At 43.8% G+C, this 23418-nt stretch overlaps 1 protein-coding gene across 2 annotated transcripts in view; it reads left to right on the forward strand.

Moving 5' to 3' along the window:
• Positions 1–1972: 1972 nt before the first annotated feature.
• The window catches only part of PRKD1 (protein kinase D1), a 255584-nt gene continuing 234138 nt past the window's right edge, over positions 1973–23418 (forward strand). For both annotated transcript variants that reach the window (XM_075926994.1, XM_075926995.1), the window contains exon 1: positions 1973–2785. In XM_075926994.1, the coding sequence (XP_075783109.1) occupies positions 2594–2785 (192 nt within the window). In that variant the 5' untranslated portion in view covers positions 1973–2593. The remainder of the gene's footprint in view (positions 2786–23418) is intronic.

Raw genomic sequence — 23418 nt, forward strand, 5'->3', positions numbered from 1 at the left:
GAGCAAAATATTCAGTTTTGGGAAGATAAACTGGATGATGCTGTTAAGTTTGTTATGCTAAATTTTGTGTCAAGCACTGTTTGAACAGAAGTTCACACTCTGCCTTGATCTGTGACTGGAACAAATTCTTGAGGTCAAGTTTTAAGTTGAGATTCCTGAAACATTACCTGTTTGCTGTTTGTGACCATTTTGTTCTAGGACTGGTTTATATATATCTAAATAAAATACATTACACTTAGAAAACACTCCCATATTGCCATACTGAATTCTTGTCCATTGGGATGCTGACTGGCAAGGCCACAGTGATCTGCTAGCTAGTGCTTAGCAAATGGGCAGAAGTCTTTTTTTTAACCTCTGAAGAAACAGTTTCCATAGTTACACTAGGGTCAAATTTAGAAGGCTAGCACCAAAAATACATGACTTCTAGAAAAGTGAAACTCTGAAACAGGAATAATTAGTAGGGATCAAGAAAATGCTAGGAAGGTGTTGGGTTTGTTATTATATTTGGTATTAAAAGTGGAATCCCTGTATACTGTTTGAAGCAGATAACCCAGATATGATATGGAAGCTTCTAGGCACTATTGTAAAACAAATATCAAGGATTTGTGATAGCACAAGAACTTGATGGATCAAAAAGATTCAAGGACAGTTCCTAGGCAACTAAAATGGTGCCTACACTAATACTAGAGTATCCTTTGGCTATAATATTCCTGTATTGATCCCCAAGACTAGTTTTGATTAGCTATAGAGGGGACTGCAAATAAACTGCTTTTTCCAAAGTGATCACATTCTGGATAGGAGGACAATAAAATAAGACATCAAGGACTGTTATAAAATACTAACACTATATCTCACAATGATGTGCTCAGGGTAGCTAGTGCAAAAAAGTGGAAGAACAACTTATATATATGCAACTTATAGAACTAGAAGCAAAGCTGTGGTTGTAGCACGGGCATGATGTGTGTTTTGCAGCAGTAAAGTCAAAATAGAAGAATATGTTTGGAAATGGTTATTTAAAACCAAAATGCAAAACTTAGCTGTTAAATGCAAGAAGAAATATTTGCAACCAAGTAAAGTGATTGATAAACATGCTAAGATAGTCATGTACAGATACTCTGAAGGTGCACAGCATTATGTAGAAGACCAAAATAAAAATGGAAATAATTTGAAAAAATCTGGCAAGGAATACTATGATTCCAAATTACAGTCAACAAAGCAGCAGCAGTGGTTGGTGTGTATATGTGTGTGTGTGTGTAAATTTCCTACTTCAGTGGAAATAAAAACCCAGTTCTTGAACTGCAGATGAAGGCAAATATTTCCTGAATCCAGTTAGAAACAGAACATAATTTAGCTGTACAGTTGGGAATTTATTTACAAAATAAATTGAAGAGACATTCCTTTGGTATTCAGGTTATTTAAACTTCACTCCCATCAAGGATTTCACTGATTTGCAAGGGGAGTTTAGTGGTTCAGGTTAAGTGGCACCATGCTTGAAGCCTGCCTGAGTCTCAGAGAGCTCCCACTTAGCAACTAATAACGCAGCCCGTACTTCTCTAGAGGGAAGTTATTTTAGGTAGGAGAATGGGATGGATCCATGCCCCCCACCTACAAATAAATCACCGAGGAGGAGCACCCTGAACAAGTGGCACAGCGGAGACCAGGCATCTCCCCTCCCCCGCCAGCGTGTGACAGGCTCCTGGGGGGATGGCACCACGCACCGCTCCGCTGGAAGGGAACGCGTGCAAGAGGCGGTAGGCGCTGGTGACAGGGTTGAGCTCCTACTTCCATACAAACCTCCGCTCCCGCGCAGGCGAAAGCTGGCGCTCTCCCCCCTCCCCCCCCCGCACGTCCTCTTAGCCCCAGAGAGCTCGCCCGCTGCCGCAGGACCCCCCAGCTTCGCCGACGTTGCTCGCGCTCTGCCTCCGGGCGGCGTCACCTCTGCCCAGGGCAGGATGAAGGCGGCTCTGAAGGTACCACCTGCGCCCAGGCTGGGGATGCTCGAAGAGGAGCCCCTGGCGGGGGCTGAGAGCCCGGGGCCAGGCGGGAGGTGCGGGCGCCAGGTGTCACGGGCGCGAAGGAAGAAGGCGGGCGCCGCAGGGTGGGGTTAGGGGCTTGGGTCTCTTGCAGGGAGAAAGGAAGTGGCCCAAGTGGGCCCCTCCACGCCGCGAGGGGCGGGTGAGCGCGGCTAGAGGGAGGCGGGCACCTCGGCTCCCTCCGGACACTTGGGTGCCTGGCCGGCTGCTGCTCCGCCGGCCGCCGTGTGGTGGCTCATGGCTGCGCTGCCTCCACCCTCCCCCTGGGCTCGCAGCGTGCGGCGCGCTGACCGCCGCCTTCAGTCCGCAGCCGGAGCCAGCAGCGGCGGCGGCACCTCGGCGGGGCTGGGCTTCCCCCTCGCTCCGGGCGTCTCGCCGCCTTTTCCTGTCTGCATCTTCCCCCTCCCCCCGCCATTTTCACCCGGGAGCGGCGCCGGGGCTTTCCAGGCACTCGGCGGGGGGATCTGCACCGCGCCGGGGCTCCCACCAACTTTTCACGCCGCTGTCTCTCTGCCTCTCCCCGCCTCTCCCGCCGCTCCTGCGCCCGCGGGAAGTTTTCCATGAGCGCCCCTCCGGTGATCCGGCCGCCCAGCCCTTTGCAGCCGGCGGCGGGGGCTGCTCCCGGCGGCGGCATCTCCTTTCACCTCCAGATCGGGCTGAGCCGGGAGCCGGTGCTGCTGCTGCAGGACTCGTCGGGGGAATTCAGCCTGGCGCACGTCCGGGAAATGGCTTGCTCCATAGTGGATCAAAAGGTAAGAGGGGACCCAGAGGCGGAGCTCCCGCCCCAGACTCTGCACCGCGCCCGGCGCCCGCCCTCTGGCGCCTTGTGAACTTCCCTGCTGCCCAGCGTGACCCCACCGCCCGGGGGGCTCGGCTCCGTGGGGAAGGCAACGATTGCGGAGAGAGCCGCTCGTCTCCCCTGCTCCAGCTGGCCCCGTTCTCCCCGCCTGGCCCCATGCACTAGTTGGGCCAAGTCTAGCTCGGGACGCCGGCTGACTCGCTGCTCTCTTAGTCGCCATGCGGGCAGGGACCGGTTCCCAAGCCAGCATTGCGTTTGGGAGGGGAGGGGACAGGAGGAGACTGGTGGGGTTGGGGGCTCCTAGGTGGCTGGCACAATAACTCCCTGCAACAGCCCCGCTGGCGGAAAGTTTCCACTCTACAACCCGGGAACCCAGCCAGTGGGCAGCGCTCCTTCCCAGGCAGGCCATGGCCAGCAATCCAGTCGCCTTCCGTCTCCCTGAGTGCTGTACCATTTGATGCAGGCTTTGACCTTGCGAGCTGACACACTTGTCACGTATTATGTGGCAGTTTAATGCGGGGCAGCTGGTCTCTCCAGAGGATAGGGAGCGAATTTTCTGCAGCTGGGCGATAACATGATCGGGAGGGTAAACCACAAAGATCTAGTGCCCTAATTCCCCATCAAACGATGTCAACAGGCCAAACAAAGCTTTTTAGCGCTCGTGAAGCATTTGGCTTTTAAAAACCATTTGGGGGACAAATTGAACTGCGTGAAAACGGAAGTGATGATAAGTGGCAGGCGCCAGTCTGTGTAGTATAAATGGATGAGGGTAGACGGGGGTCGCTGGAATGAGCTGGTGCAGAATTTCAGCCTTGGGAATTGGCAGGTGACCTCTGTGTAAAATGAGGCTAATTGAATCGCTCCCTGTCAACAGTCTTTCTGAGCTCTGTAGTTGTAAAATCACCCACTAGTTAAAGTGTGTAGAATGCTAGGCAGAAATATTTGTCCCAGGAAGTTATGAAAAGTGACAAACTTTGTAAAGATGACACTGAATTCCTTGGTTTGCTTTTCATTTGGAATTAGCTAACCTGAAATGTAATCACAAAGTGACTATATTTGTCCTTTGTTCCTTCCCCCTGCTGTACTGGTAAACCCACCTAAATTGGCAGTCACATTTTCAAACCAATTTTTTTCTCTCTAGTAGAGTGTGAAAGACACACACAAACAGGTTACATTGACTGTAGCATGGGAAACAGTGAAAATGATGAAACAGGATGCTGTCAGATACACAAAATGAAATAGTACAGAAGCAATTTCTATTTTTTTCATTATAATGATCTTAGGTATAATAGGTAAAATAATTTCACACTAGATCAGGGGCATGTTTGTTTTTTAAGTTGATGGTCTCAAGTCTTGGTGTAAATCATATAAAGTTTCCTCAAATATGGTGAACTTTTCCATTTTGTTTATTACAGTGTATTTAGTAAACATGGTTTCCAAATACTTTAAATGTGTCAGCTTAGATTTAGAGGTTATTTGCTTTGATATACACACTTATTTAATTAAATTCAATAGGGAAACATCCTTTTGTTTAATATTACAGTGTTTATTTTCAAAGCTAGACTGAAGCAGAAGGCAGATGTGAAGTACTTTTATCCTTTTGACCATTCATAACTTATTGGACTGGAAATAATGAACTGCACCCACATCATTGCGTCCATTGTTCATAGTTTTGTGCCCAGACTAGCATATTTATTTAATATGTTTGAAGTATCCCAGTGTGCAGTATTTTGTGTCTGAAACGTTATTTCACAGTAGTAGTATGTTGCTTAAAGAAGGACTACTAATTTAAATTTGTTCTGATGTCTGACACATTACGCTTTTAGTAAGAACCTGCATAAAAATCTTAAAACAGTTATATTCAGTAACTGTAACATCTAACTTCATTTGAAAGAGAAATAGACATTAAATTGTTTTAATTCATTCCCATGGTCTAGCAAAGCCCCAGTTTGTTGTTCTTCAGGAGATGTTGAAAAGGTCATCTGTTTTTCACACGGAGAAGATAAATTTAGGGAAGGGAATGGTTGAAGAAAAGCAGTTTTGGAGCTGATGGATTACATCTTTTTAGATTAGAGTAATTTATAAAGTATTTTAACTGGCAGGATTTTCAGTCAGAGCGCCATCCTACATGGCATAACATTATTCACGTGAGTAGCCTCATTATGCACAATATTATTTGTATGAGTAAATGTACTCCTTGAAAGTATATGTAGGATTGAGGCCTTAGTCTTTAAGGTGCCACAGGAGTCCTTGTTTCTGTGGACACAAACTAACATATCTACCCCTCTGATAAATTAAATGTTTTCTTCTGTTTATCAAAAAGTTAGCATCCAAATATTTGAAGCTGGTGACTGTACTAAGTATACACACGGAAAGCACACTAGCAGCAGTAACTATGGTGTCAACATCTTGTAGCTGATCACACAAGAATTGTGAGATTCTTTCAATTAAGAAAGAAATGAAGACTCTATGGCTACGTCTAGACTGCATCTCTCTGTCAACAGAGAGATGTGGATTAGGCACATTGAAATAACTACTGAAGCAAGGATTTAAATATCCTGCACTTCATTTAGCGCAAACATGATTGCCGCTTTTTTTCTAAATGGAGTTTTAAAAAAAACAACCCAGCAGTCTAGACGAGGATCTGTCAAATAAATCCTTTTTCGACAGATCCTGTATTCCTCAAAAAATGCGGTTTACAGGATCTGTCGAAAATGGGTTTATTTTCGACGGATCCGCGTCTAGACTGCCGTTTTTTCCGAAAAAACTCCATTTCGAAAAAAAGTGGTGGCCCTGTTTATGCTAATGAAGCACGGGATATTTAAATTCCTGCTTCATTAGCAATTTCGTTGTGCCTAATCTTCATCTTTCTGTCGATAGAGCATCTAGACGTAGTGTATAATAAAAACTAGTATAGCAAAGAACAATTCAGCCTTCTGTGGAATAAGTGTCCCTTCAACTCCTTATTTTTCCGTGTTTTTTTTTATTCTGAACCATTTTATGCTCAAGAGCTTGAAATAAGGTGTGTGTGTGTTTTTTTTTAATTAAGAGTGTGTTTCCCTGTTACCTTACCATGTGCTTGTCATTTTTGGAAGGGTTTAGCACTGTAACTTGTTTAAATGTTAAGCGTTTGCTTACTTTTGATATTACAGGAAATTATAACTTGCTTGTTAAGGTTAAGAAGGAAATCTCATGGAAATGACTGTTATACTGAAACATCACGCTGTCTCAAGTATTTTTTTGCCTGTAAAGTAGGTACCTACTATCTACCAGGCAAGTACTCTGCTTTATGAAAGATGTCCATAATTTGTAACATGAGGCATTTCACTGGACTCCAGGAGATGCAATTCAAATTAAGTTAATTCTTCCTTTTTGGTTGCCATAATAGAGTGTATAACTCCATTGTCCCTTTTCTGTGGTATTGACTTTAGCTATAGGATTGCTCATACAGCCGGTCCTCGATTTACTAATGAGTTACGTTCCAAGCACTTGGTCGTAACTCGATTTGTTCGTAAGTCGGATTACATTCACTGATGTACGGCCGCGCTGTTTATAAGTGCGAATTTTGTTCGTAACTCGGGTTCCGGCTGTATAGGAGGCTGGTCGTAAATACGAACGGTCATAAATCGATGCGTTCGTAACTCGGGGACCAGCTGTATGTGTCTCCCTAGATTAGATCCTGATCCCGCAAGAAAGTCAGATTTTTGTGGCCTTACAGTGTCTCACTGAAGTCAGTGGAGCTATGCATGAATGTAGAAAGGAAGTGTGTGAGTCTCGCTGTAAGATTGGTGCCAGTGCCCCCGACCCTGTAACGATTTATGTGCTTTCAATTTTATGCGATGTCAGTAGCACTATTAAAGTAAATGAAACCTTTCACAGTGTATGAAGCATATGCTTGTAGGAAGAAGTCCATGTAGGTGTGCATGTATATGTGAGTAATGTTAGCATCTGAAATGTAAAGGTTAAGGTGTTTTTACTTTGTCAGAAAATGTGGTTATATTAGCAACTAATATAATGTGAATGACATGGATGGTGAAGGGAAGGAAAAAGACTGTCAAAAGTTTATTGATCTGTGTTGGCCAGAAAAAGTGCTATTGCACGTTTATCATCCTGAGATTGTTACAGGTTGCACCTTTCTAGTCTGACACTTTCAGGTCCGGCAACGTATGTGATCTGGCATGATTTTAGTTAGTTGCATGTTCACTTCTCATGGGTATGGCCAAGTTTCTTGCGGGCCCATAAAGTTCCTTTACCTATCATGGCAAGGATACAACTACCCCACCACAAAAGTTACTTAACTCACTATTTCCTTTGCCTAATCCAACATGACGCCTTTTACTCTAATTGGTCTTTGGCAGGTATTCCTTCACCAAATTCCTTAAACTAATTTCCACAACAAGTTACTATTACAGATTGAATGTTTCTGGTCCAGCAACATCTGTGGTCTGGCAGGACTGCAGATGTTGCTGGACCAGAGAGCCCCAGAGGCTGGCGGTTGGGAGCCTGGCTGAAGGGGTGGGGGTTGACTGGTGGACCAGGAGTGAGGGAGGAAGGGGCAGAATTCATCAGCAGAGGGGTAGGAATTGACCTCCCCTGGTCTGGCAAAATTCCTTGTTCAGGACTGCTCATGTCCCGAGGGTGCTGGACAAGCAAGGTTCAACTTTGATGGGTATAGTAATAGGGATGTTAACGGGTTAACCTGTAAGCATTACCCTTACTGGGTGATGCTTATTGGTTATGATTAACCAGTGGTGGGCTTCTCCAGTCCCATGGGGCCTGCCATTGGCAGGGTGACAATCCATTTGATTTTGTTGACATCTGGCTGAGGCATCAGTTTGCCTTTCGTCTTTGAAGACTGGTTTGCACCTACTTTTCTAAACTTGGAACATGTCTCAGAAATGTTATACAGTAGAAATTCACAAAGTTATGCACCGTGTTACCACACATATTTTACCAGGATAGTAATTCTGATGGATAGGAGGAATGCTGGCCTTTTCTGAAGATCCCAGCATTCAATAACCAAACGATTAAACTCAGGTAGCTAGGAGATACTGTCAGGGAGCCAAGAGAGCAAATGGGGGAAGGTGTTGAGATTTGAAATGAAAGAAATCCTATGTTTTTTTTTCTTTGGTTAAGTTTTAAGTCAGGAGTTGGGGGAACAAGAAGAATTGAACGAGGCAGAACTACCATGCCTACAAAGAATACTGGGCATGGAAATGAACTGGACCTTGTAGCATGGCTCTGTGAGTAGATGGGGAATGTCAATTTAGACATGATCAGGTTATTTTCTTTGTTTAGTTGTTGGGTTAAGCTTCTCTGTGCTAAGTCCATGTGCCCCACCCATACACTGTACTTTAAGCTATATCCCAGGGATGGAATTTCTGTGGTTTTTTTTAAATTGTTTTTTCTCAGTTACTTTGACACCCCAAGCAACCAAGTATGCTTTATCAAGTATTTCTTTTTGTTTTGTTAATAAAATCACCTTTTTTAAGGCTATGGTTCTTGTGTCCTGGAGGGTAATAGGTGGTCTGTATACATTCCTAAGACTGATACATGTGGATCAGGAATCAGCGATCACAGCTCCAGTTGGCTGTGAATTGCCATTCCAGGCCAGTGGTAGCAGCGGGAGGTGGTGTGGACCAGGACACCCATGGATTGATGATTTGTAGCCAACAGGAGTTGCGATCACTGATACTTGTGGAGGCACTGGTAAATATAGCAGTGGGAGTCCATCAGGTGCTAATTCTGGTGGAACAGGGGGTCTGGCCTGCTGGCTTGTATGTCCCCATCCCTGGTTTAGAGATTGCTTATATATTGTAAGTTATTTTCCCTCCCTGTCCTTTGTGTTTACTTTATCTTTTACACCCACCATTTCCAAATGTCTTAGTTCAACTTGGCTCTGTCAGACTCAGAAAATGTACTTTTACATATATGTGTTTCAGGATAAACTGATGGGTTCTGTACACAGTAGAACATCGGCGTTATGAACACCCTGGGAATGGAGATTGTTCGTAGTGCTGAAATACTTGTAACTCTGAACAAAATGTTATAGTTGTTCTTTCAAAAGCTTACATCTGAACATTGACTCAGTAAAGCTTTGAAACTTTATTTTGGAGAAGAAAAATGCTGCTTTCCCTTTTTTATTTAGTGGTTTACATTTAACACAGTACTGTATTGTAGTTGCTTTTTATTTGGGTCTGTGTTGCTACCTGATGGTGTACTTCTGTTCCAAAAGAGATGTGTGGTTGACTGGCAGGTTCTTAATTCTGGTGTTCTTAATTCTGAGGTTCTACTGAATGTAGTGTTACAGAGAACTGTCCTTGGTACATTTGGGTATTGTACAATCTAATCCTTCTTTGAAAATGAGCCTATAGCATGCTTTGTTCCCAGTCATCATACCTGGTTGAACTCAGTATAACCTTATTGTGTCATAGTAGTATAATAATAAAAAGTCATAATCTGCCTTTTTCCTTGGCTATTGCAGCTGTGAGAATGACTTCTGCTGCAGGTTCTGTCCTGGAGCTTCAATAACATAAGATCTCCTTCTTGTTTTGACTGAACCCAGAATCTGTCTTAAGGTATGTTCTGGTAGAATATTTGCTCCATCTGCAGCATCAAGCTTGAGTTTTTTAAATATATTCCTTATAGAAGAAAGTTGAAAATCAGGCTTCTTTTGGGTTAGCAGCATGAGTATTATCATTCCATGATACTGGCCTTCCCAGGAGTGCCGTCTTTCTGTTCAACCAAAGACTTGTAACTTTTCCTTGAAGGTGGCTTCGTTGCTCTGCTTACCTGTACAGAACAAGCTCAATTTCACTATCACATCTGGCCATGAACAGAGCATGTTTATTGTTCTTTTACCACTTAGTGCAAAAAACTTATTCTCACTATGTGTATGCACAGTTGACTAATGCAAGTCCTCATGTGGTAAGGTCTGAATAGCCTATGTTTACGTTTTAGTGTTTTGCCCAGATGTCTTATCCATTTGTGCTGTACTGGCTCTGCATATGTATAGGACTTTTGGTTCCCTTCCTAGACTTTCTCTCAGTTTTTGCATAGCATATAATTTTCATTCCTACCAAACTCGAAGGTTTTGTGCTCTCTTACAGCTGTGTGACATTCTTATCCATGTGCTCCAAGGTGAGGAAGAAAATATATTTGGTGCTATTCAAAAACAATATGCTTTTTAGGGTTAAAGTAATTTCTGAAACGTCTACTTTTCTACTGTGTGTTGAACATTTCAAGAGCTTCCTCGCTTTGTGAATGATGTTGGAGTGTTAGTTTTAAATTCTCTTCAGCAGAAAAAAAATCAAGCTTTCCTAAAGATTAGGAAGCATCACTCCTATGACTTTTAGTTCTGTGTCAAATTGCTATCTGTCATTAATGGTTTTGAAAGTTTGCACAGACCCATGCATATACCACTAATGTAGGTATGAATTTTAATTTATAGTATTTTACTTTGCTATTTTACTTCTATTTCTCATCTGTGCTTGCTTATTCCCTGGATCTCTGCACCATCTGTTTGGTTCTTTACAATTCTGTGTACTTCTTCACTTTGGATGAGAGGAAAACTTGCACTTCTTGCACCAAGCAAAATATATCTTCTTCTGACACTTCTGTCTTTAATACAGGTTAATAGTTGTGGACTGTTGACTACTCATGTGCGGTTAGTGAAGCTCAGAAGTTGTGAAAGAATCACTAAAGATAGTACTCTATTGAATGTATTAAACAGTAGCACTCAACAAAAGTAAATAATATGAATGTTCTGCCACTTGGATGTGAGCCCTTTCTTTGTGTAGGCCTTCATTTAAAGGCTTCAGTTAGTAGTTCACTCTGCATAGCTTGTGCAAGTGTAATTTTAAATAAATATGCTATTGTTTGTAAATTGGGATAGTAATGTTAGCATTCTCAAATCCCACTCCTATATTTATGTCACTACAGTATGCCTCATATTGTTTCTTTTTAAAGTGTGCATTTTCCTGTTTAATATGTACATATAATCTTAAAGGATGTTCAGTTTGTCCTCTTTTTAAGAGATTAAATAGGTTTGTCTTAAAAATGAAACTATTTTCATATTTAGGAACAGTTTCCACCATAATCCCATCAATTTCCAAATTACAGGGAAGATGCAGCTGTGACTGGGAGGGCCACATGGTTCAGTCCTAAAGACATTAAAAATAGCTTCTCTTGAATGTTCAAGTTGTGCAGCAGATCTTAGAAAGCTCATACTGCTTGGTAAAGTACTGCTAAAATATTAAACATACAGCATTGGATTTCTTTGTGTTTATGTAATCTACTGGTGAGTGTGAGTTACAGGTCCCCCTCTGTGTTGACCTACAGAGGATCTAAGTTGTTGTGCTCCCTATCTAGCACCTTAGCTCTTTAACTGAAGCTGTAACAGCTCATGCTTTAACTCTGGAGGTTGTTCCTCAGTCCCTGGTGTATCAAGCAAGCTGGTCACACTTAACAGGTATGTAGTGGCCATTTGCATGATGTGAGTGCAGCTGTAACTACAGGTAGTTCAGTCTTCTCAATGTCCTTTTCCACTAGGGAGATTGTTGTTCTGAACAGAGCAATTTGTGAGGAAGAAGATTTTCTGGAGTGAAATTTACAAAAGTCTGAAGGAAAAGAAGGGGAAAATCCTTCTGATTAAAAACGCTATCATGTGCTTTTTTCCATAATGCAATTGATATCTCCTCTATTTAACAGGACATCAGCTCTGCATGCCCTTGTGTCTTAGTAAAATTGGTAAATCACTCTACTAAAGAGTTGTCTTAAACCTACCTACCAGTTTCTTGCGTGAAATGTTATGAAAGACACATTGGAAAATTCCCATTTCTCAGTGTTTCGACTGTCAAACCTCATCCAAACTTAGTTGTAGCAGTTAAAATATAATTGTGCAAATAATAGAGGATGGCACCTAGAATGTAATGACTGAAGAAACAGCAATGTAGAAAAGATGAGCAGTTCTAGGGAAAACAGAAAACTATTCTGATGATAGCACATCACCATTCCTCTTCTGTATTTTAGCTACATGAGCTATGTATTAATCTTCATGCTGTCCCAACCTGACTTCCAAGAATTGGAGTACTGTGATATGGAAAACCTCAGAATTTAGAAAATAAAAGTTACCGATATTACTTTAATGTCACAATCAAAGGTTAAATATTATGTTTAACAGGTTAACCACTTAAATGGGGTCAGGCAGAGGGCCGTTCCAGCTTGGCTGGGCTGCAGCAGACCTCAATCCATGGGAGACTCATCACCCTTGCCACGTGTAGGGGCTCTGGTCAGGCCCGGCACAGATGGAGGCTGCTCCTGCTGGGCCGGGCCTTCTGGTTAACCGAAACAAATATGCGCCACCCAATAAGGGTGATGTTAACCATTTAACCAGTCATATCCCCAGTTCACATCATGCTTCTACTAATCTCTCACACTCCCCCAGCACAGAACGTTGATTTTTGCTGTGGAATAACCTGGCTAAGGTTGTATGAGAGCTGCGGTGTCTCAAATCATCACCAGGGTACCTGGTATTATATTCCAATTATGTGTTAAAATTGTATAGTTAATCTGATCTCTATTCCACCCTTTATTGGCTCTGTGTATTTCTCCTGGGTTTGTGGAAATCAGCCTAACCATTTTGTTCTGTTTAAAGTAATAGAGCATCACCTGTCACAGCTAGAATCTCTCAGGCATCCTCAAGGCACAACTCCTATATGGAAAGTGTAATTTTTTTGCTTTGGTCAGTTGTGATCCAAGGGTTTTGCTGTTTGTTTTATATTTATGTTTCAATCATATTCATTGCCTGTGGTAGTTCAGCTATAACTGGATTTACATGCTGTGTATATGTTGCCTTTTAATAATATACTCCCAAAAAACAATATCCAAAGAAGCTGTAGCCTTTAGAGTGATGCAATCAAGTAGCTTTAATATTATAATGGTTGCTATAAAACTATGTAAAAGGCAACTTAACATACTGAAAGAGAAAAAGGTATAGGAAAAAAAGTTCTGGCTAGCTTTTATAGTTATATATGATGGCAAAAAGCAATTATATGGAAATAGCAGTTAAAGTAAATGCTCTTATATCTTGATGTTGCCCATCTTGTCCCATTGGATTTTTGGAGGTAAATATTCTAATCTATGAGAAAAGAAAGACAATAGTTTTGTGGTAGACTGATACATAATTTGTTAAAAGACACATTTGTAGTGCTCTGAAACATGAAGGAGGCCAGGGTATCCATAATAGAAAATCAATAAGCACCTTTCATAGACAACACACAATTGCTTTAAAAAGAACATTTAAGCAGACAAGATCTGAATGTTAATTGTCTGAAAAATATTAGCATTTTAACTTACTTACTCAAGATTTATCCCAGAAATGCTCATCTGAAGTACTATTGTAATATAAGCCATGTATATAAATAAATATAGAAGTTTTATAAACAATACAAATAAAATTAACAAAAAGTTAAGAATCTGTATATACAAACTATTTCTATATGTATAATAATTATAAATTGTGCCTGTGTGAATCTGTGAAGTGATATGTAATCTTGGGGGAGGTGAGTTAATGAGCAGATTGCAGTTGAGGGGATCAAAGATGCATGCTGAGCATAGTTTATCACATGGTTATCACCTTCATGTAGATAACCATTCTATATATATAGAATAAGGAGATTTTTAAAATGTAGAAGTCAGACTTAAGTTTACTCATGTAATAATCAAGTGCCAGCACTAGGATATTTGTAAAAGAAATAGCAATCTGCTTGCTAAATCTTATGCCAACTTTGCATTACAAAGTAGTCTGAGGGTTGTGCTCACCATAAACATCGATTAGCAACCATAACAAACCAGTCACTCTGTTGTTACATGTTGGTGTGTAGAAATGAGATTCCTTACAGTAGATGAGAATTAAAGCCACATCTGAAAAGATTAAGACCTACTGAATCTCTTCTAATCCAGGCATAAATCCTATTGTTTGTTTCCGACCTTTGTATTCAGAACACTTATATTCCTCTTTGTAAATGAGTTAATCCCAGTGGTTTTGGAAAGGTTTGAAGATAAGTTTAACTTAGAACATAATATATCTCTTTATACTCCCTTTTTGCCGAAATAGAAAAACTTTGTTTACTCTATGTGAACAGTGCTATGAAAACAGTTTAGTTTTTCTGTATACATACAATATCTTTTTCTGTTTTTGTTTGAGTGAATAATCTTCTGCATTGGAATAATTAGTGCATACATTTTTATTAATATTTTCATCCTGAAATCTATTGAAATAACTTCAGCTTGTTGGCTTTCTGGGTATTGTAATTTCGGGGAGGCAGTGTAACCTAGTGCATAAACACTGAACAGAGGCTCAGGAGAACTGGGTTTTATTCCTAGTTTTACCACTGACATCCTAGGTAAGTCACTTTGCCTCTCTGTGCCTCAGCTTTCCTATCTGTGAAATGGGGATAATGATAGTGACTTTCTGAATGAGATCTATCAATGAAAAGTACTCTGTAAGAACTATATATTTTTAATATTGAGTTGTTAACCCATATCTTATAAATACAATTAAGAATTAACTTTTTTTAGAACCAGAACAGTAGGATTTTTATACAGTTTCTTAACTTTTTTGTTAATTTTACATGCAGAGTTTATAACACTTCAGTTTATTTATTTCTTACATGTCTTATATTACATAATTATAACTTCAGATGAGTATTTCTGGGATAAATCTTGAGAATGCAGTAGGGAGGTTTAAAAATGGTTATTATTGCAACCTTGTAGGTGTTAAAAATTTTAGCAGTTACATGGTTACATGTTGGCATTCTGAGATTGAGTCTGGCAGCCAGTGCAGTCACGACTGCCGGCCCCACGTCTTGGGAGCTGGCAGCCCCACTGTGCTTCAGACTCTCATACAGAGTCAGCAGCGTGGGGTGGCAGCCGGCTCATCAGGAACAGGCCTTTAAGCCAGCTCCCTGTGCATATCAACTCCCACCTGCCACCCCATGCTGCTGCTTTTGTATCAGTGGCAACATAAGAACAGCCATACTGGGTTAGACCAAAGGTCCATCTAGCCCAATATCCTGTCTGCCGATAGTAGCTCTTCACAGTCTGGTTTGGTCTTAACTATCTTGAGCAGTTTGGTATCATCTGAAAATCTTGCCACCTCACTGTTTACCCCTTTCTCTAGATCATTTATGAATAAGTTAAACAGGATGGGTCCCAGGACAGAACCTTGGGAAACCCCACTCTCCTCTTGGAGAACTTACCATTTATTCCTACCCTTTGTTTCCTGTCCTTTAACCAGTTATCAGTCTACAAAAGGACTTTCCCTCTTATCCCATGACAACTTAATTAAGAGCCTTTGGTAAGGGACCTTGTCAAAGGCTTTCAGGAAATCTAGGTGTACATTTAAACTACAGGCTTCTTTTGGAAGAAGCTTGTTACTGGGGGAGGAGGGGAAGAAGTGCTCTCAGTCAAAACCCCCACTCTGGAGCTCCCACGCCACCCCGGTCTGTCTACCTTCCCGACCCCCTATAGCGAGTGTGTCTGCAGGGGCCGAATGTCCACAGCATCACTGTTTGACTTTCCAGAGTGGCTAGTCCCCTGGTCCGATTGCCCTTTGGGCATGTCCCCCTCGACTGCTCTCCTTCTGGAGTATTGAGTGTGCAAGACGGGTTTAGGGGGACCTGGGCCCGCCCTCTCCTCTGGGTCCCAGTCCAGGACTCTTAAGTGCAGGGGTCCAATCCCTCTATACAGCTGGCGGGGCTGCTCCCCAAAACACGCCAGCCCACGGGCGCCAATACCACCCTGTCCTGGGCTGTTTCCTACCCTCAACTCATCTCTTTCTGCCGTTCCCCCGTCCAGGGTCCTACCGGGAGTGGAACGTCTCTTTACTCCTCCAGCTGCGTGGTGGCCTTGTCCTGCACCTCGCCGCTCTCGCCGGCCCTCGTGTCCAGCAGGACCTTGATTCCTGCAGCTCATCCCCCATGCCGGCTCTTGGGATGCTTTTTCTTGCCGCAATAGGCATCTCTTCTGAAAGCACCCGCCGCCGCTGGGGATGGTCTGATGCTCTGTGTCAGGAGTGTCCTGATGCTCAGCCGTGCCCCATCTCCTCCCTTCCCATGGGTTGGCTGTGTGCCTGAGGCCCTGTCCCAGCCGCCTCTCTGCTGCGGCTCACCGCTATCGGGCTCACCCAACCTCCGGGAGCACAGGAGGGGTGAGTCCAGCCCGAGTGCGGGACTCCTCGGACCTGTCACAAAGCTTTTTCAGAAGAGTTCTTCCAAAAAAACTTCTTCCGAAAGAGTGCGCCCACACTGCAGAAGTGCATCGAAAAAGCGATCTGCTTTTTCAAAAGAGTGTCCAGACTGAATGGACGCTCTCTTGCATGTAAGCTGTGATTACTATGGATGGAATAGCCATCAGGGCACCTGTGCTTTTTTCTCTTTCCTCTTCTTCCAAAAAAATTCCCTCTTCCCCATCCACATGCCTTTTAGCAAAAGAGCTCTTTTGCAAAAAGGCTTCTTCCTCGTAGAATGAGAATTACCAATGCCATAAAAATGCCTCTGTTCTTTTGATTTTCTCATGGAAAAATGCAATTACAGTGTGGACGTTCCCCAAGTTGTCGGAAAAATGGCAAAAAACCCAGCAAAACTCTGTGGTGTAGACATACCCTCAGTGTACTATTTCCACTGGATCCCCCTTGTCCACATGTTTGTTGACCCCTTTAAAGAACTCTAGCAGATTAGTAAGGCATGATTTCCCTTTACAGAAACCATGTTGACTTTCCCCCAACAAATTATATTCATCCATGTGTCTGACAATTTTATTCTTTTCTATAGTTTCAACTAATTTCCCCGGTACTGATGTTAGACTGTCTGTAATTGCCAGGATCACCTCTAGTCCTTTTTAAATATTAGCATCATGTTAGCTATCTTCCAATCATTAGGTTTGGAAGCTGATTTAAAGGATTGATTACAAACCACAGTTAATAGTTGGAGAGTTAACTAGTTCCACAGTGTAGGGCGGCATCTGGCTCCCTGGGACCTGGTCCGGGAACTGCATCTAACTGTTTGGGTAAGTGATAAGCTGGGGAGAGTGATCAGGAATAGTCAACATGGATTCACCAAGAGTAAGTCGTGCCTGACCAATCTGACTAGCTTCTATGATGAGGTAACTGGCTCTGTGGATATGGGAAAGTCAGTAGATGTGATATACCTTGACTTTAGCAAAGCTTTTGATATGGTCTCCCACAATATTCTTGCCAGCAAGTTAAGGAACTATGGATTGGATAAATGGACTGTAAAATGGATAGAAAGCTGGCTAGACTGTAGGGCCCAATGGGTAGTGATGTCAGGTTGGCGGTTGGTTTCTAGTGGAGTGCCCCAACTATCGGTTCTAGGGCCGGTTTTGTTCAACATCTTTATTAACGACCTGGATGAGGGGATGGATTGTACCCTTAGCAAGTTTGCAGATGACACTAAGATAGGGGGAGAGGTGTAGATATGTTGGAGGGTAGGGATAGGGTCCAGAGTGACTAAGAGAGATTAGAGGATTGGGCCAAAAGAAATCTGATGAAGTTCAAAAAGGACAAGTGTAGAGTCCTTCACTTGGGAGGGAGAATCCCAAGCATTATTATGGGTTGTTAAATTTCTGTAGTATGTAATTTGATTAGTATTGATAGTTTGTCATGTATGTTGCTCTATAGGAGATGTATGCTTTTCCTGTATACCTAATGGCCCTAAGCAGATAGATAAATTTAACTGAAAAGATAATGACAAAGACATAGAATACTAGAAGTGGAAGGGACCTTGAAAGGTCATTGAGTCCAGTCCCCTGACCTCCTGGCAGGACCAAACACTGCCTAGACCATTCCTGTACATGTCTATACAACCTGCTCTTAAATATCTCCAATGATGCAGATTCCACAACCTTCCTAGGCAATTTATTTCAGTGTTTAACCACCCTGACAGTTAGGAAGTTTTTCCCTGTTATATTGATCAATGGGAGTTGCAGGAGCAGTGTCTGCAGGCTGGTTGTGGAGACCCCCTGCTCTGCCTTCATCAGGGGCTGTAGGAACATGCCAGCCACTTCTAGGGGCAGCAGTTACCATCAGAATAATTACTCCTGACATGGCAGGTTAGGCATTTTAGAACTCACTACTCAAAGAATTAAATTTAAGCATAAGAGAGAAATGAAAATTATAAAATGCACAGACCAGTCAAAAACCAAAAATATCCCACTTTGCAAGTAATAAAAGAAGTAACAACAACCCCCCAGTTATGTGTGCATTGGGAAATGAGTGAAGGATAGTTTGTGTTTGTGAGAATGACACAGACAACAACACACAGTGTGTGAGAGTGACAGAGATTTGCATTGTCAAGCTCCCTCTATCCCCTTCTCTCTGTGTAGAGTTCGGGTATAGAAGTGAGGTGAGGAGGGACACCCTGACATCATTGACCCTCCTCCCTCCCTCCCACATCCTTCACAGCAAGCAGGAGGCTCCCATGGGGCAGGTCCAAGGCAGAGGGCAGGAGCAGCACGATGGTGGAGAGGCAACTGAAGTGCCGGCGCTTGATAGCTTCCTGGCCAAACCAGTCCAGATCACCTGTCAGAGGCTCCAAGATCTACCCGGAGATCCTGATCTACTGGTTGGTGACCACTGCTTTACTATATTAATTCTCTCTACACTTGCAGCAGCCCATTAGCCAGAGTACTTTGTCTTCCTCTGAGCATTCAGGTTGGAAGGAGAAGAGAGGAAGTGATGATATATAATGTGACAGTAATAAATTGCCAACATTTCAGAAAAAGACGAAGAAAACCTATTAAAAAATGCCTGTCCATTAGAAAGTAGATTATTTTGGTTCAGGATGGACCTACCTCGCCTGGCACCCTTGGGACCTGACTGGTTCCAAACGAGGGTATTTCCTGGACCAGAGGAGGGCCTTCCCAACATGGCTCACGCTGAAGTCCTGCACCCTGCTAGAGCTCTAGCCTGGCACTGCAGCTGGCCACAGGGAGCAGAACTTTCTGCTGTGCTGCCTGTCCCTCTGCATCCCTCCTCCCCCACAAGGGGCTCCCAGCTTAGTCACCTTTCTCCCCCCCCCCACCATGCTCCTCCCCCATGACCCTACCTCCCTGTACCTGGGCTCTGTGGTCCAGGAACGTCCCTGATCCTGCCAGACCACGGATGTTGCCGGACCAGAGAGTCCCAGTTAAGGGAGGAACAGCTTGTACTAGATTTACCCAGCATTGGTCGAGTACTTCAGGGCACGGTGCTGTGGTTGTGGGGAGTGCAGGAGTCAGGGTTGGGGAGTGAGGAGGGGCTCAGGGCAGGGGTTGGGACTTCAGGAGTCAGGGCAAGGGGTTGGGAGGTGTGTGTGGGGGCTCAGGAGAAGATGTAGGAGTGGCTGGTGGCTGTTCTCTGGGACCAGCCCGAGGCAGCAGAGGCTATGCGGCTTTCCGGGGATGTGCTTGCTTGCTGCCCCCCTTTGGTCGTTCTGGAGTATAGATGTCCCTGTTTCACAGCCCTCCATTTCTGTTTGATAAGAAACAATCACATGCCATGCACATCCCATTGTTTTGTCACAACCAAACTCTTACCTTGCTTTATGTTATGATAATAGGAAGCTGCATACCAAATTTGATGATCCCAGCTCTTGCCATTTAAGAGGAGTTTTTCACCACAGACAAACAGATGCACAAACTCTCTCAAATATATAGAAGATGCGAGAAAGGAGAGAACACGGGATTTAAAGTTCTTTTTCAATTTGACTTAATAATTGTCCAACAGTCTAATTCCATCTGATTTTGTGTAGAGCATCATCAGTCATTCCAATACGGATTCTATTCATATACTTCTGTCCCAACACTTTGATATTATGTTAGAGCAAGAGCTGTGCTGTAGTTAAGTTTAAGACTAGCTTTCTGTTTAAAGCTTGACTATAATTGTTCTAAAATGAACTTACTTGTATAGTCTTCAATTTTGGTGTGCCTCACAAGGTGTGGGATTCTGTTACTGAACTAAATTTGAGGGGTTCCTGAGTTATAACACTGGGGAGAAAAACAGCTTTTCTTACAGTTGGACAATTCAATCCACCAATTTTTGTGGACAGATACAGATAAAACCAGGCCTCAGATCATTGCACCAAAATATCAGACATTCAACAACTATCCCAAGAGACTGCATAGTGCCCGCCAAATTTGATTTTGAGGGAAATCAAGTTAAAACATTATTTGCACAAGATTTTGCTACTTCACTAGCACATGCTGAAAGCTGTTCACATGCTTATTAACATGCCTAATATGTGTATAATGCTAACATGCGCTACACATGTGCAGAGAAAGAGGCTAACTACCTGGAAAACTACTTTTACATCACAGGACCTGATGGACGTTGAATCCGAGCATCATATCAAACACTGTCAGTTCAGAGCCATCTTGCTTTGCACTTCTACTTCAAGCTGATGACTGCTTGTGTATGTGTGGGATAGTGGGGAATGCAATGGGTTCAGAGACTTGTTGCGCAAGCCTTTCTTTCATATGTGGGGGGCATCTATTGTACTTGGCCATTTTGGTTTGGTGGTGAGGATGTGCTAAGTTGGTGTTGTTCTAGGAAAGTGCTTGACAGATGAACAAGCAGCAGTATGCAGAATGTAGTCTGTGTTGAACTTCATACCTACAGTGAATGAGGAAGGGGCAGGACATGGATTAGCTACTCACACTAGCAGCTGGCACAGAGACATAGTCTACAACCATTCTCAAAGTCTTGGTGGCTGCAGTTTTGACAATTAAAATGTTATGTTAGTTACAGTCTATTCCAGAGGTGAAAGTAAGCAAGTGCACGCTGGTACACGACTCAGACAAGAGCCATCCCGGGATTCTGGGGGTGGGGCTGGGGCTGAGGGACTTAGAGCTGGGACAGAGGGTTGAGGCTCAAGGGCTCTGGGGATGAGGGGGTTTGAATGTAGGGGGAGATTCCAGGCAGGGGGTGGAAGTGAGAGGTTGGGATACAGGAGGGGTACAGGCTCTGGACTAGGGGTGTGGGCTTTGGGGAGAGGTTAGGGATGTGGTTTTGGGGTGCAGTAGGTGGCTCTAGGTTGAGGAGGTGCTCAGGATGCGATGGTGGATTGGGGCTAGGCTTTACCTGGGTAGCTCCTGGTCAGTGGCACTAAGGCAGGCTGCCTGGTGCCTGAGCACTGTGCTATGCCCCAGAAGCAGACAGTAGGTCTGGCTCCTGGGAAGCATGAGGCTTCGCAGCATTCAGGGTCCTGTGGCCTCCCTCCCTACACGCTGAGAAGCTGGACCTGCTGCGCTGGTCACTTCCGTGCTGGCTCTCGGGTAGAACTGCTTCGGCCATAGCAGCCCTCTGCTGGAGCTGGCAGGAAACGCCCCTCTCCCCTGCCTGTGGCTGCTCTGTGCTAGAGCCGGCAGGGAGGGGCAACTTTCCGCTGGCTGTGGCAGCTTCAGAATTTGGGAAGAGGCATTTCTTCCCACTGCAGCCCTGAGCCCCAGCACAGGGCTTAATGGGAAGCTATGCAGCTGTGCATCTGTGCAGCTTAGTGGGAACATAGGAATGATGTGCTCCGCGAGTCACACTTTATAAAAGATCCATATGTGACTCTCAAGCCACAGTTTGGCCACCACTATATCAAATTTTCACTTAGGCTTAAATATTACATTTTAAGTATGAGAGTAACTCTACTGAAATCAAAACATACCAGTCAGTAATTAAAGGTAATACTTAGTTGCTTAAATACGTATCTGAGTGTGTACAGGATTGAGGCCTTCATTACTTGCTTGTGGCTAATGATAATACTGCAAGGCTACGTCTACACTACATGCTTCTTGCACAAGAAGCCTTTTGTGCAAGAGTTTTTGCGCAAAAGCTTCTTGTGCAAGAGCACGTCCACTCATCACATCGCCATGCTTTTGCGAGGCACTTTTGCGCAAGAGAGTGTCCACACTGTATGGACACTCTTGCGCAAGAAAGCTCTGATGGCCATTCACAGAATGGCCATCAGAGCACCTGTGCTTTTTCCCATAGGGGTTTCTTGCACAAGAAACCCTCTGAAGCGTCCACACTTACCTTCTTGAGCAATAGCTGTAGCGCTAAAAGCAGTTATGCCTCAGAAAAGGAGGTTTACCTACGGTGGGAAAAGTTCTTTGTTCTGCCATTTAACTGCTCGTTTAATTGCGCAAGAGCTCATTTGAGGCATAGACGCTCCACAGGTTTTTGCTTTTACGCAAAAACCTTATAGTGTAGACGTATTATTAGAGGGCGATACAGTCAGATGCAGCTTGAGTCTTCATCTGCTCATATGAATGTGGTTTGTTCTATCTCCTTTAATTTAGCCAATAACATGAATAACTAACTGATGAATTTTTGAATGTAAGGGGTTAATTCTGGATGACTTGTTGGATAGAATTGGTTATGGATTTATGTCATCAGTATCTAAGAACATAAGAATGGCCATAGTGGGTCAGTCCAGCAATCTAGCTTCAAATCCTGCCTTCTTACAGGGGCCCATGCTGAGTACTTCAGAGGAAATGAAAAGAGAAGGCAGTCATCGAGTGATTCATCTCCGAGTGTCCATTTCCAGCTTCTGGTAAAAAGAGACTAATGAAACTCAGAACATGGGGTTGCATCTGTGATCATCTTGGCTAATAGCCCTCCATTAACTTATCATGTTGTTTTTTTTAACCCTGTGGTAGTTTTGGCCGGCACTACATCCCCTGGCAAGGAATTCTACTTGCTCACTGTATGTTGTATAAGAAGGATTTCCTTTGGTTTGTTTTGAATTTGCTGCCTGTTAATTCCATGGGGTGACATCTTTTTTTATGTGAATGGGTAAATAATCAGATCCACCAACACTAATTCTGGGCCCCAGGGCAAAATAGTCAAAGACCCCCACATGCTTGCACAAGCTGTGCCCATGTGGATGCAGTCTAGCTGACATTTGGGCGCTGCTGCTCCTGTGCTGGCTGGTATCCAGTGAGTGACTGGTTGCACTTCTGAGTGTGGTCTTTTGGATTGGCCAGAGCTCCTCATGCCCACTTGGTAGGGTTGCCAATTGTCTAATCACACAAACCCACTTGCCTCACTCCCTACCCCTTCTCTGAGGCCACACCCTGTCCTGAGCCTTCTCCAAGGCCCCGCCTTTGCTCACTCTATCCCACTCTCTCCATTGCTTGCTCTCCCCCACCCTCACTTTCACCAGGCTGGGGCAGGGGTTTGGAGTGTGAGAAGGAGCATGAGGTGTAGGCTCTGGGATAGAGTTAGGGAGCTGTAGGGGAAGCAGGGTGTGGGTTTTGGGAGGGTGTTTGGGTGTGGACTCTTGGTTGGAGCAGGGGTTTGGAGTTCAGGAGATGGCCAGGAGGTCGGTGCTTACCTTGGGTGGCTCCCAAAAGAGACTAGCACAGCCATTTAGCAGCGACTTTTCCGTAGGTGGGCCAGTGGATCTCTGTGCATCGCTGCCTTCAGGCATCGCTTCTGTAATTCCCACTGGCCATGGGCTGGCTGCTTCCAGGAGTGGTATGGAGTGAGGGCAGGCAGAAAGTCTGGTTTGGCCCCACTGCACTGCTGGTGGCAGCGGC

Source organism: Pelodiscus sinensis, chromosome 4 (assembly GCF_049634645.1).
Source record: "Pelodiscus sinensis isolate JC-2024 chromosome 4, ASM4963464v1, whole genome shotgun sequence".
NCBI lineage: Eukaryota > Metazoa > Chordata > Testudines > Trionychidae > Pelodiscus > Pelodiscus sinensis.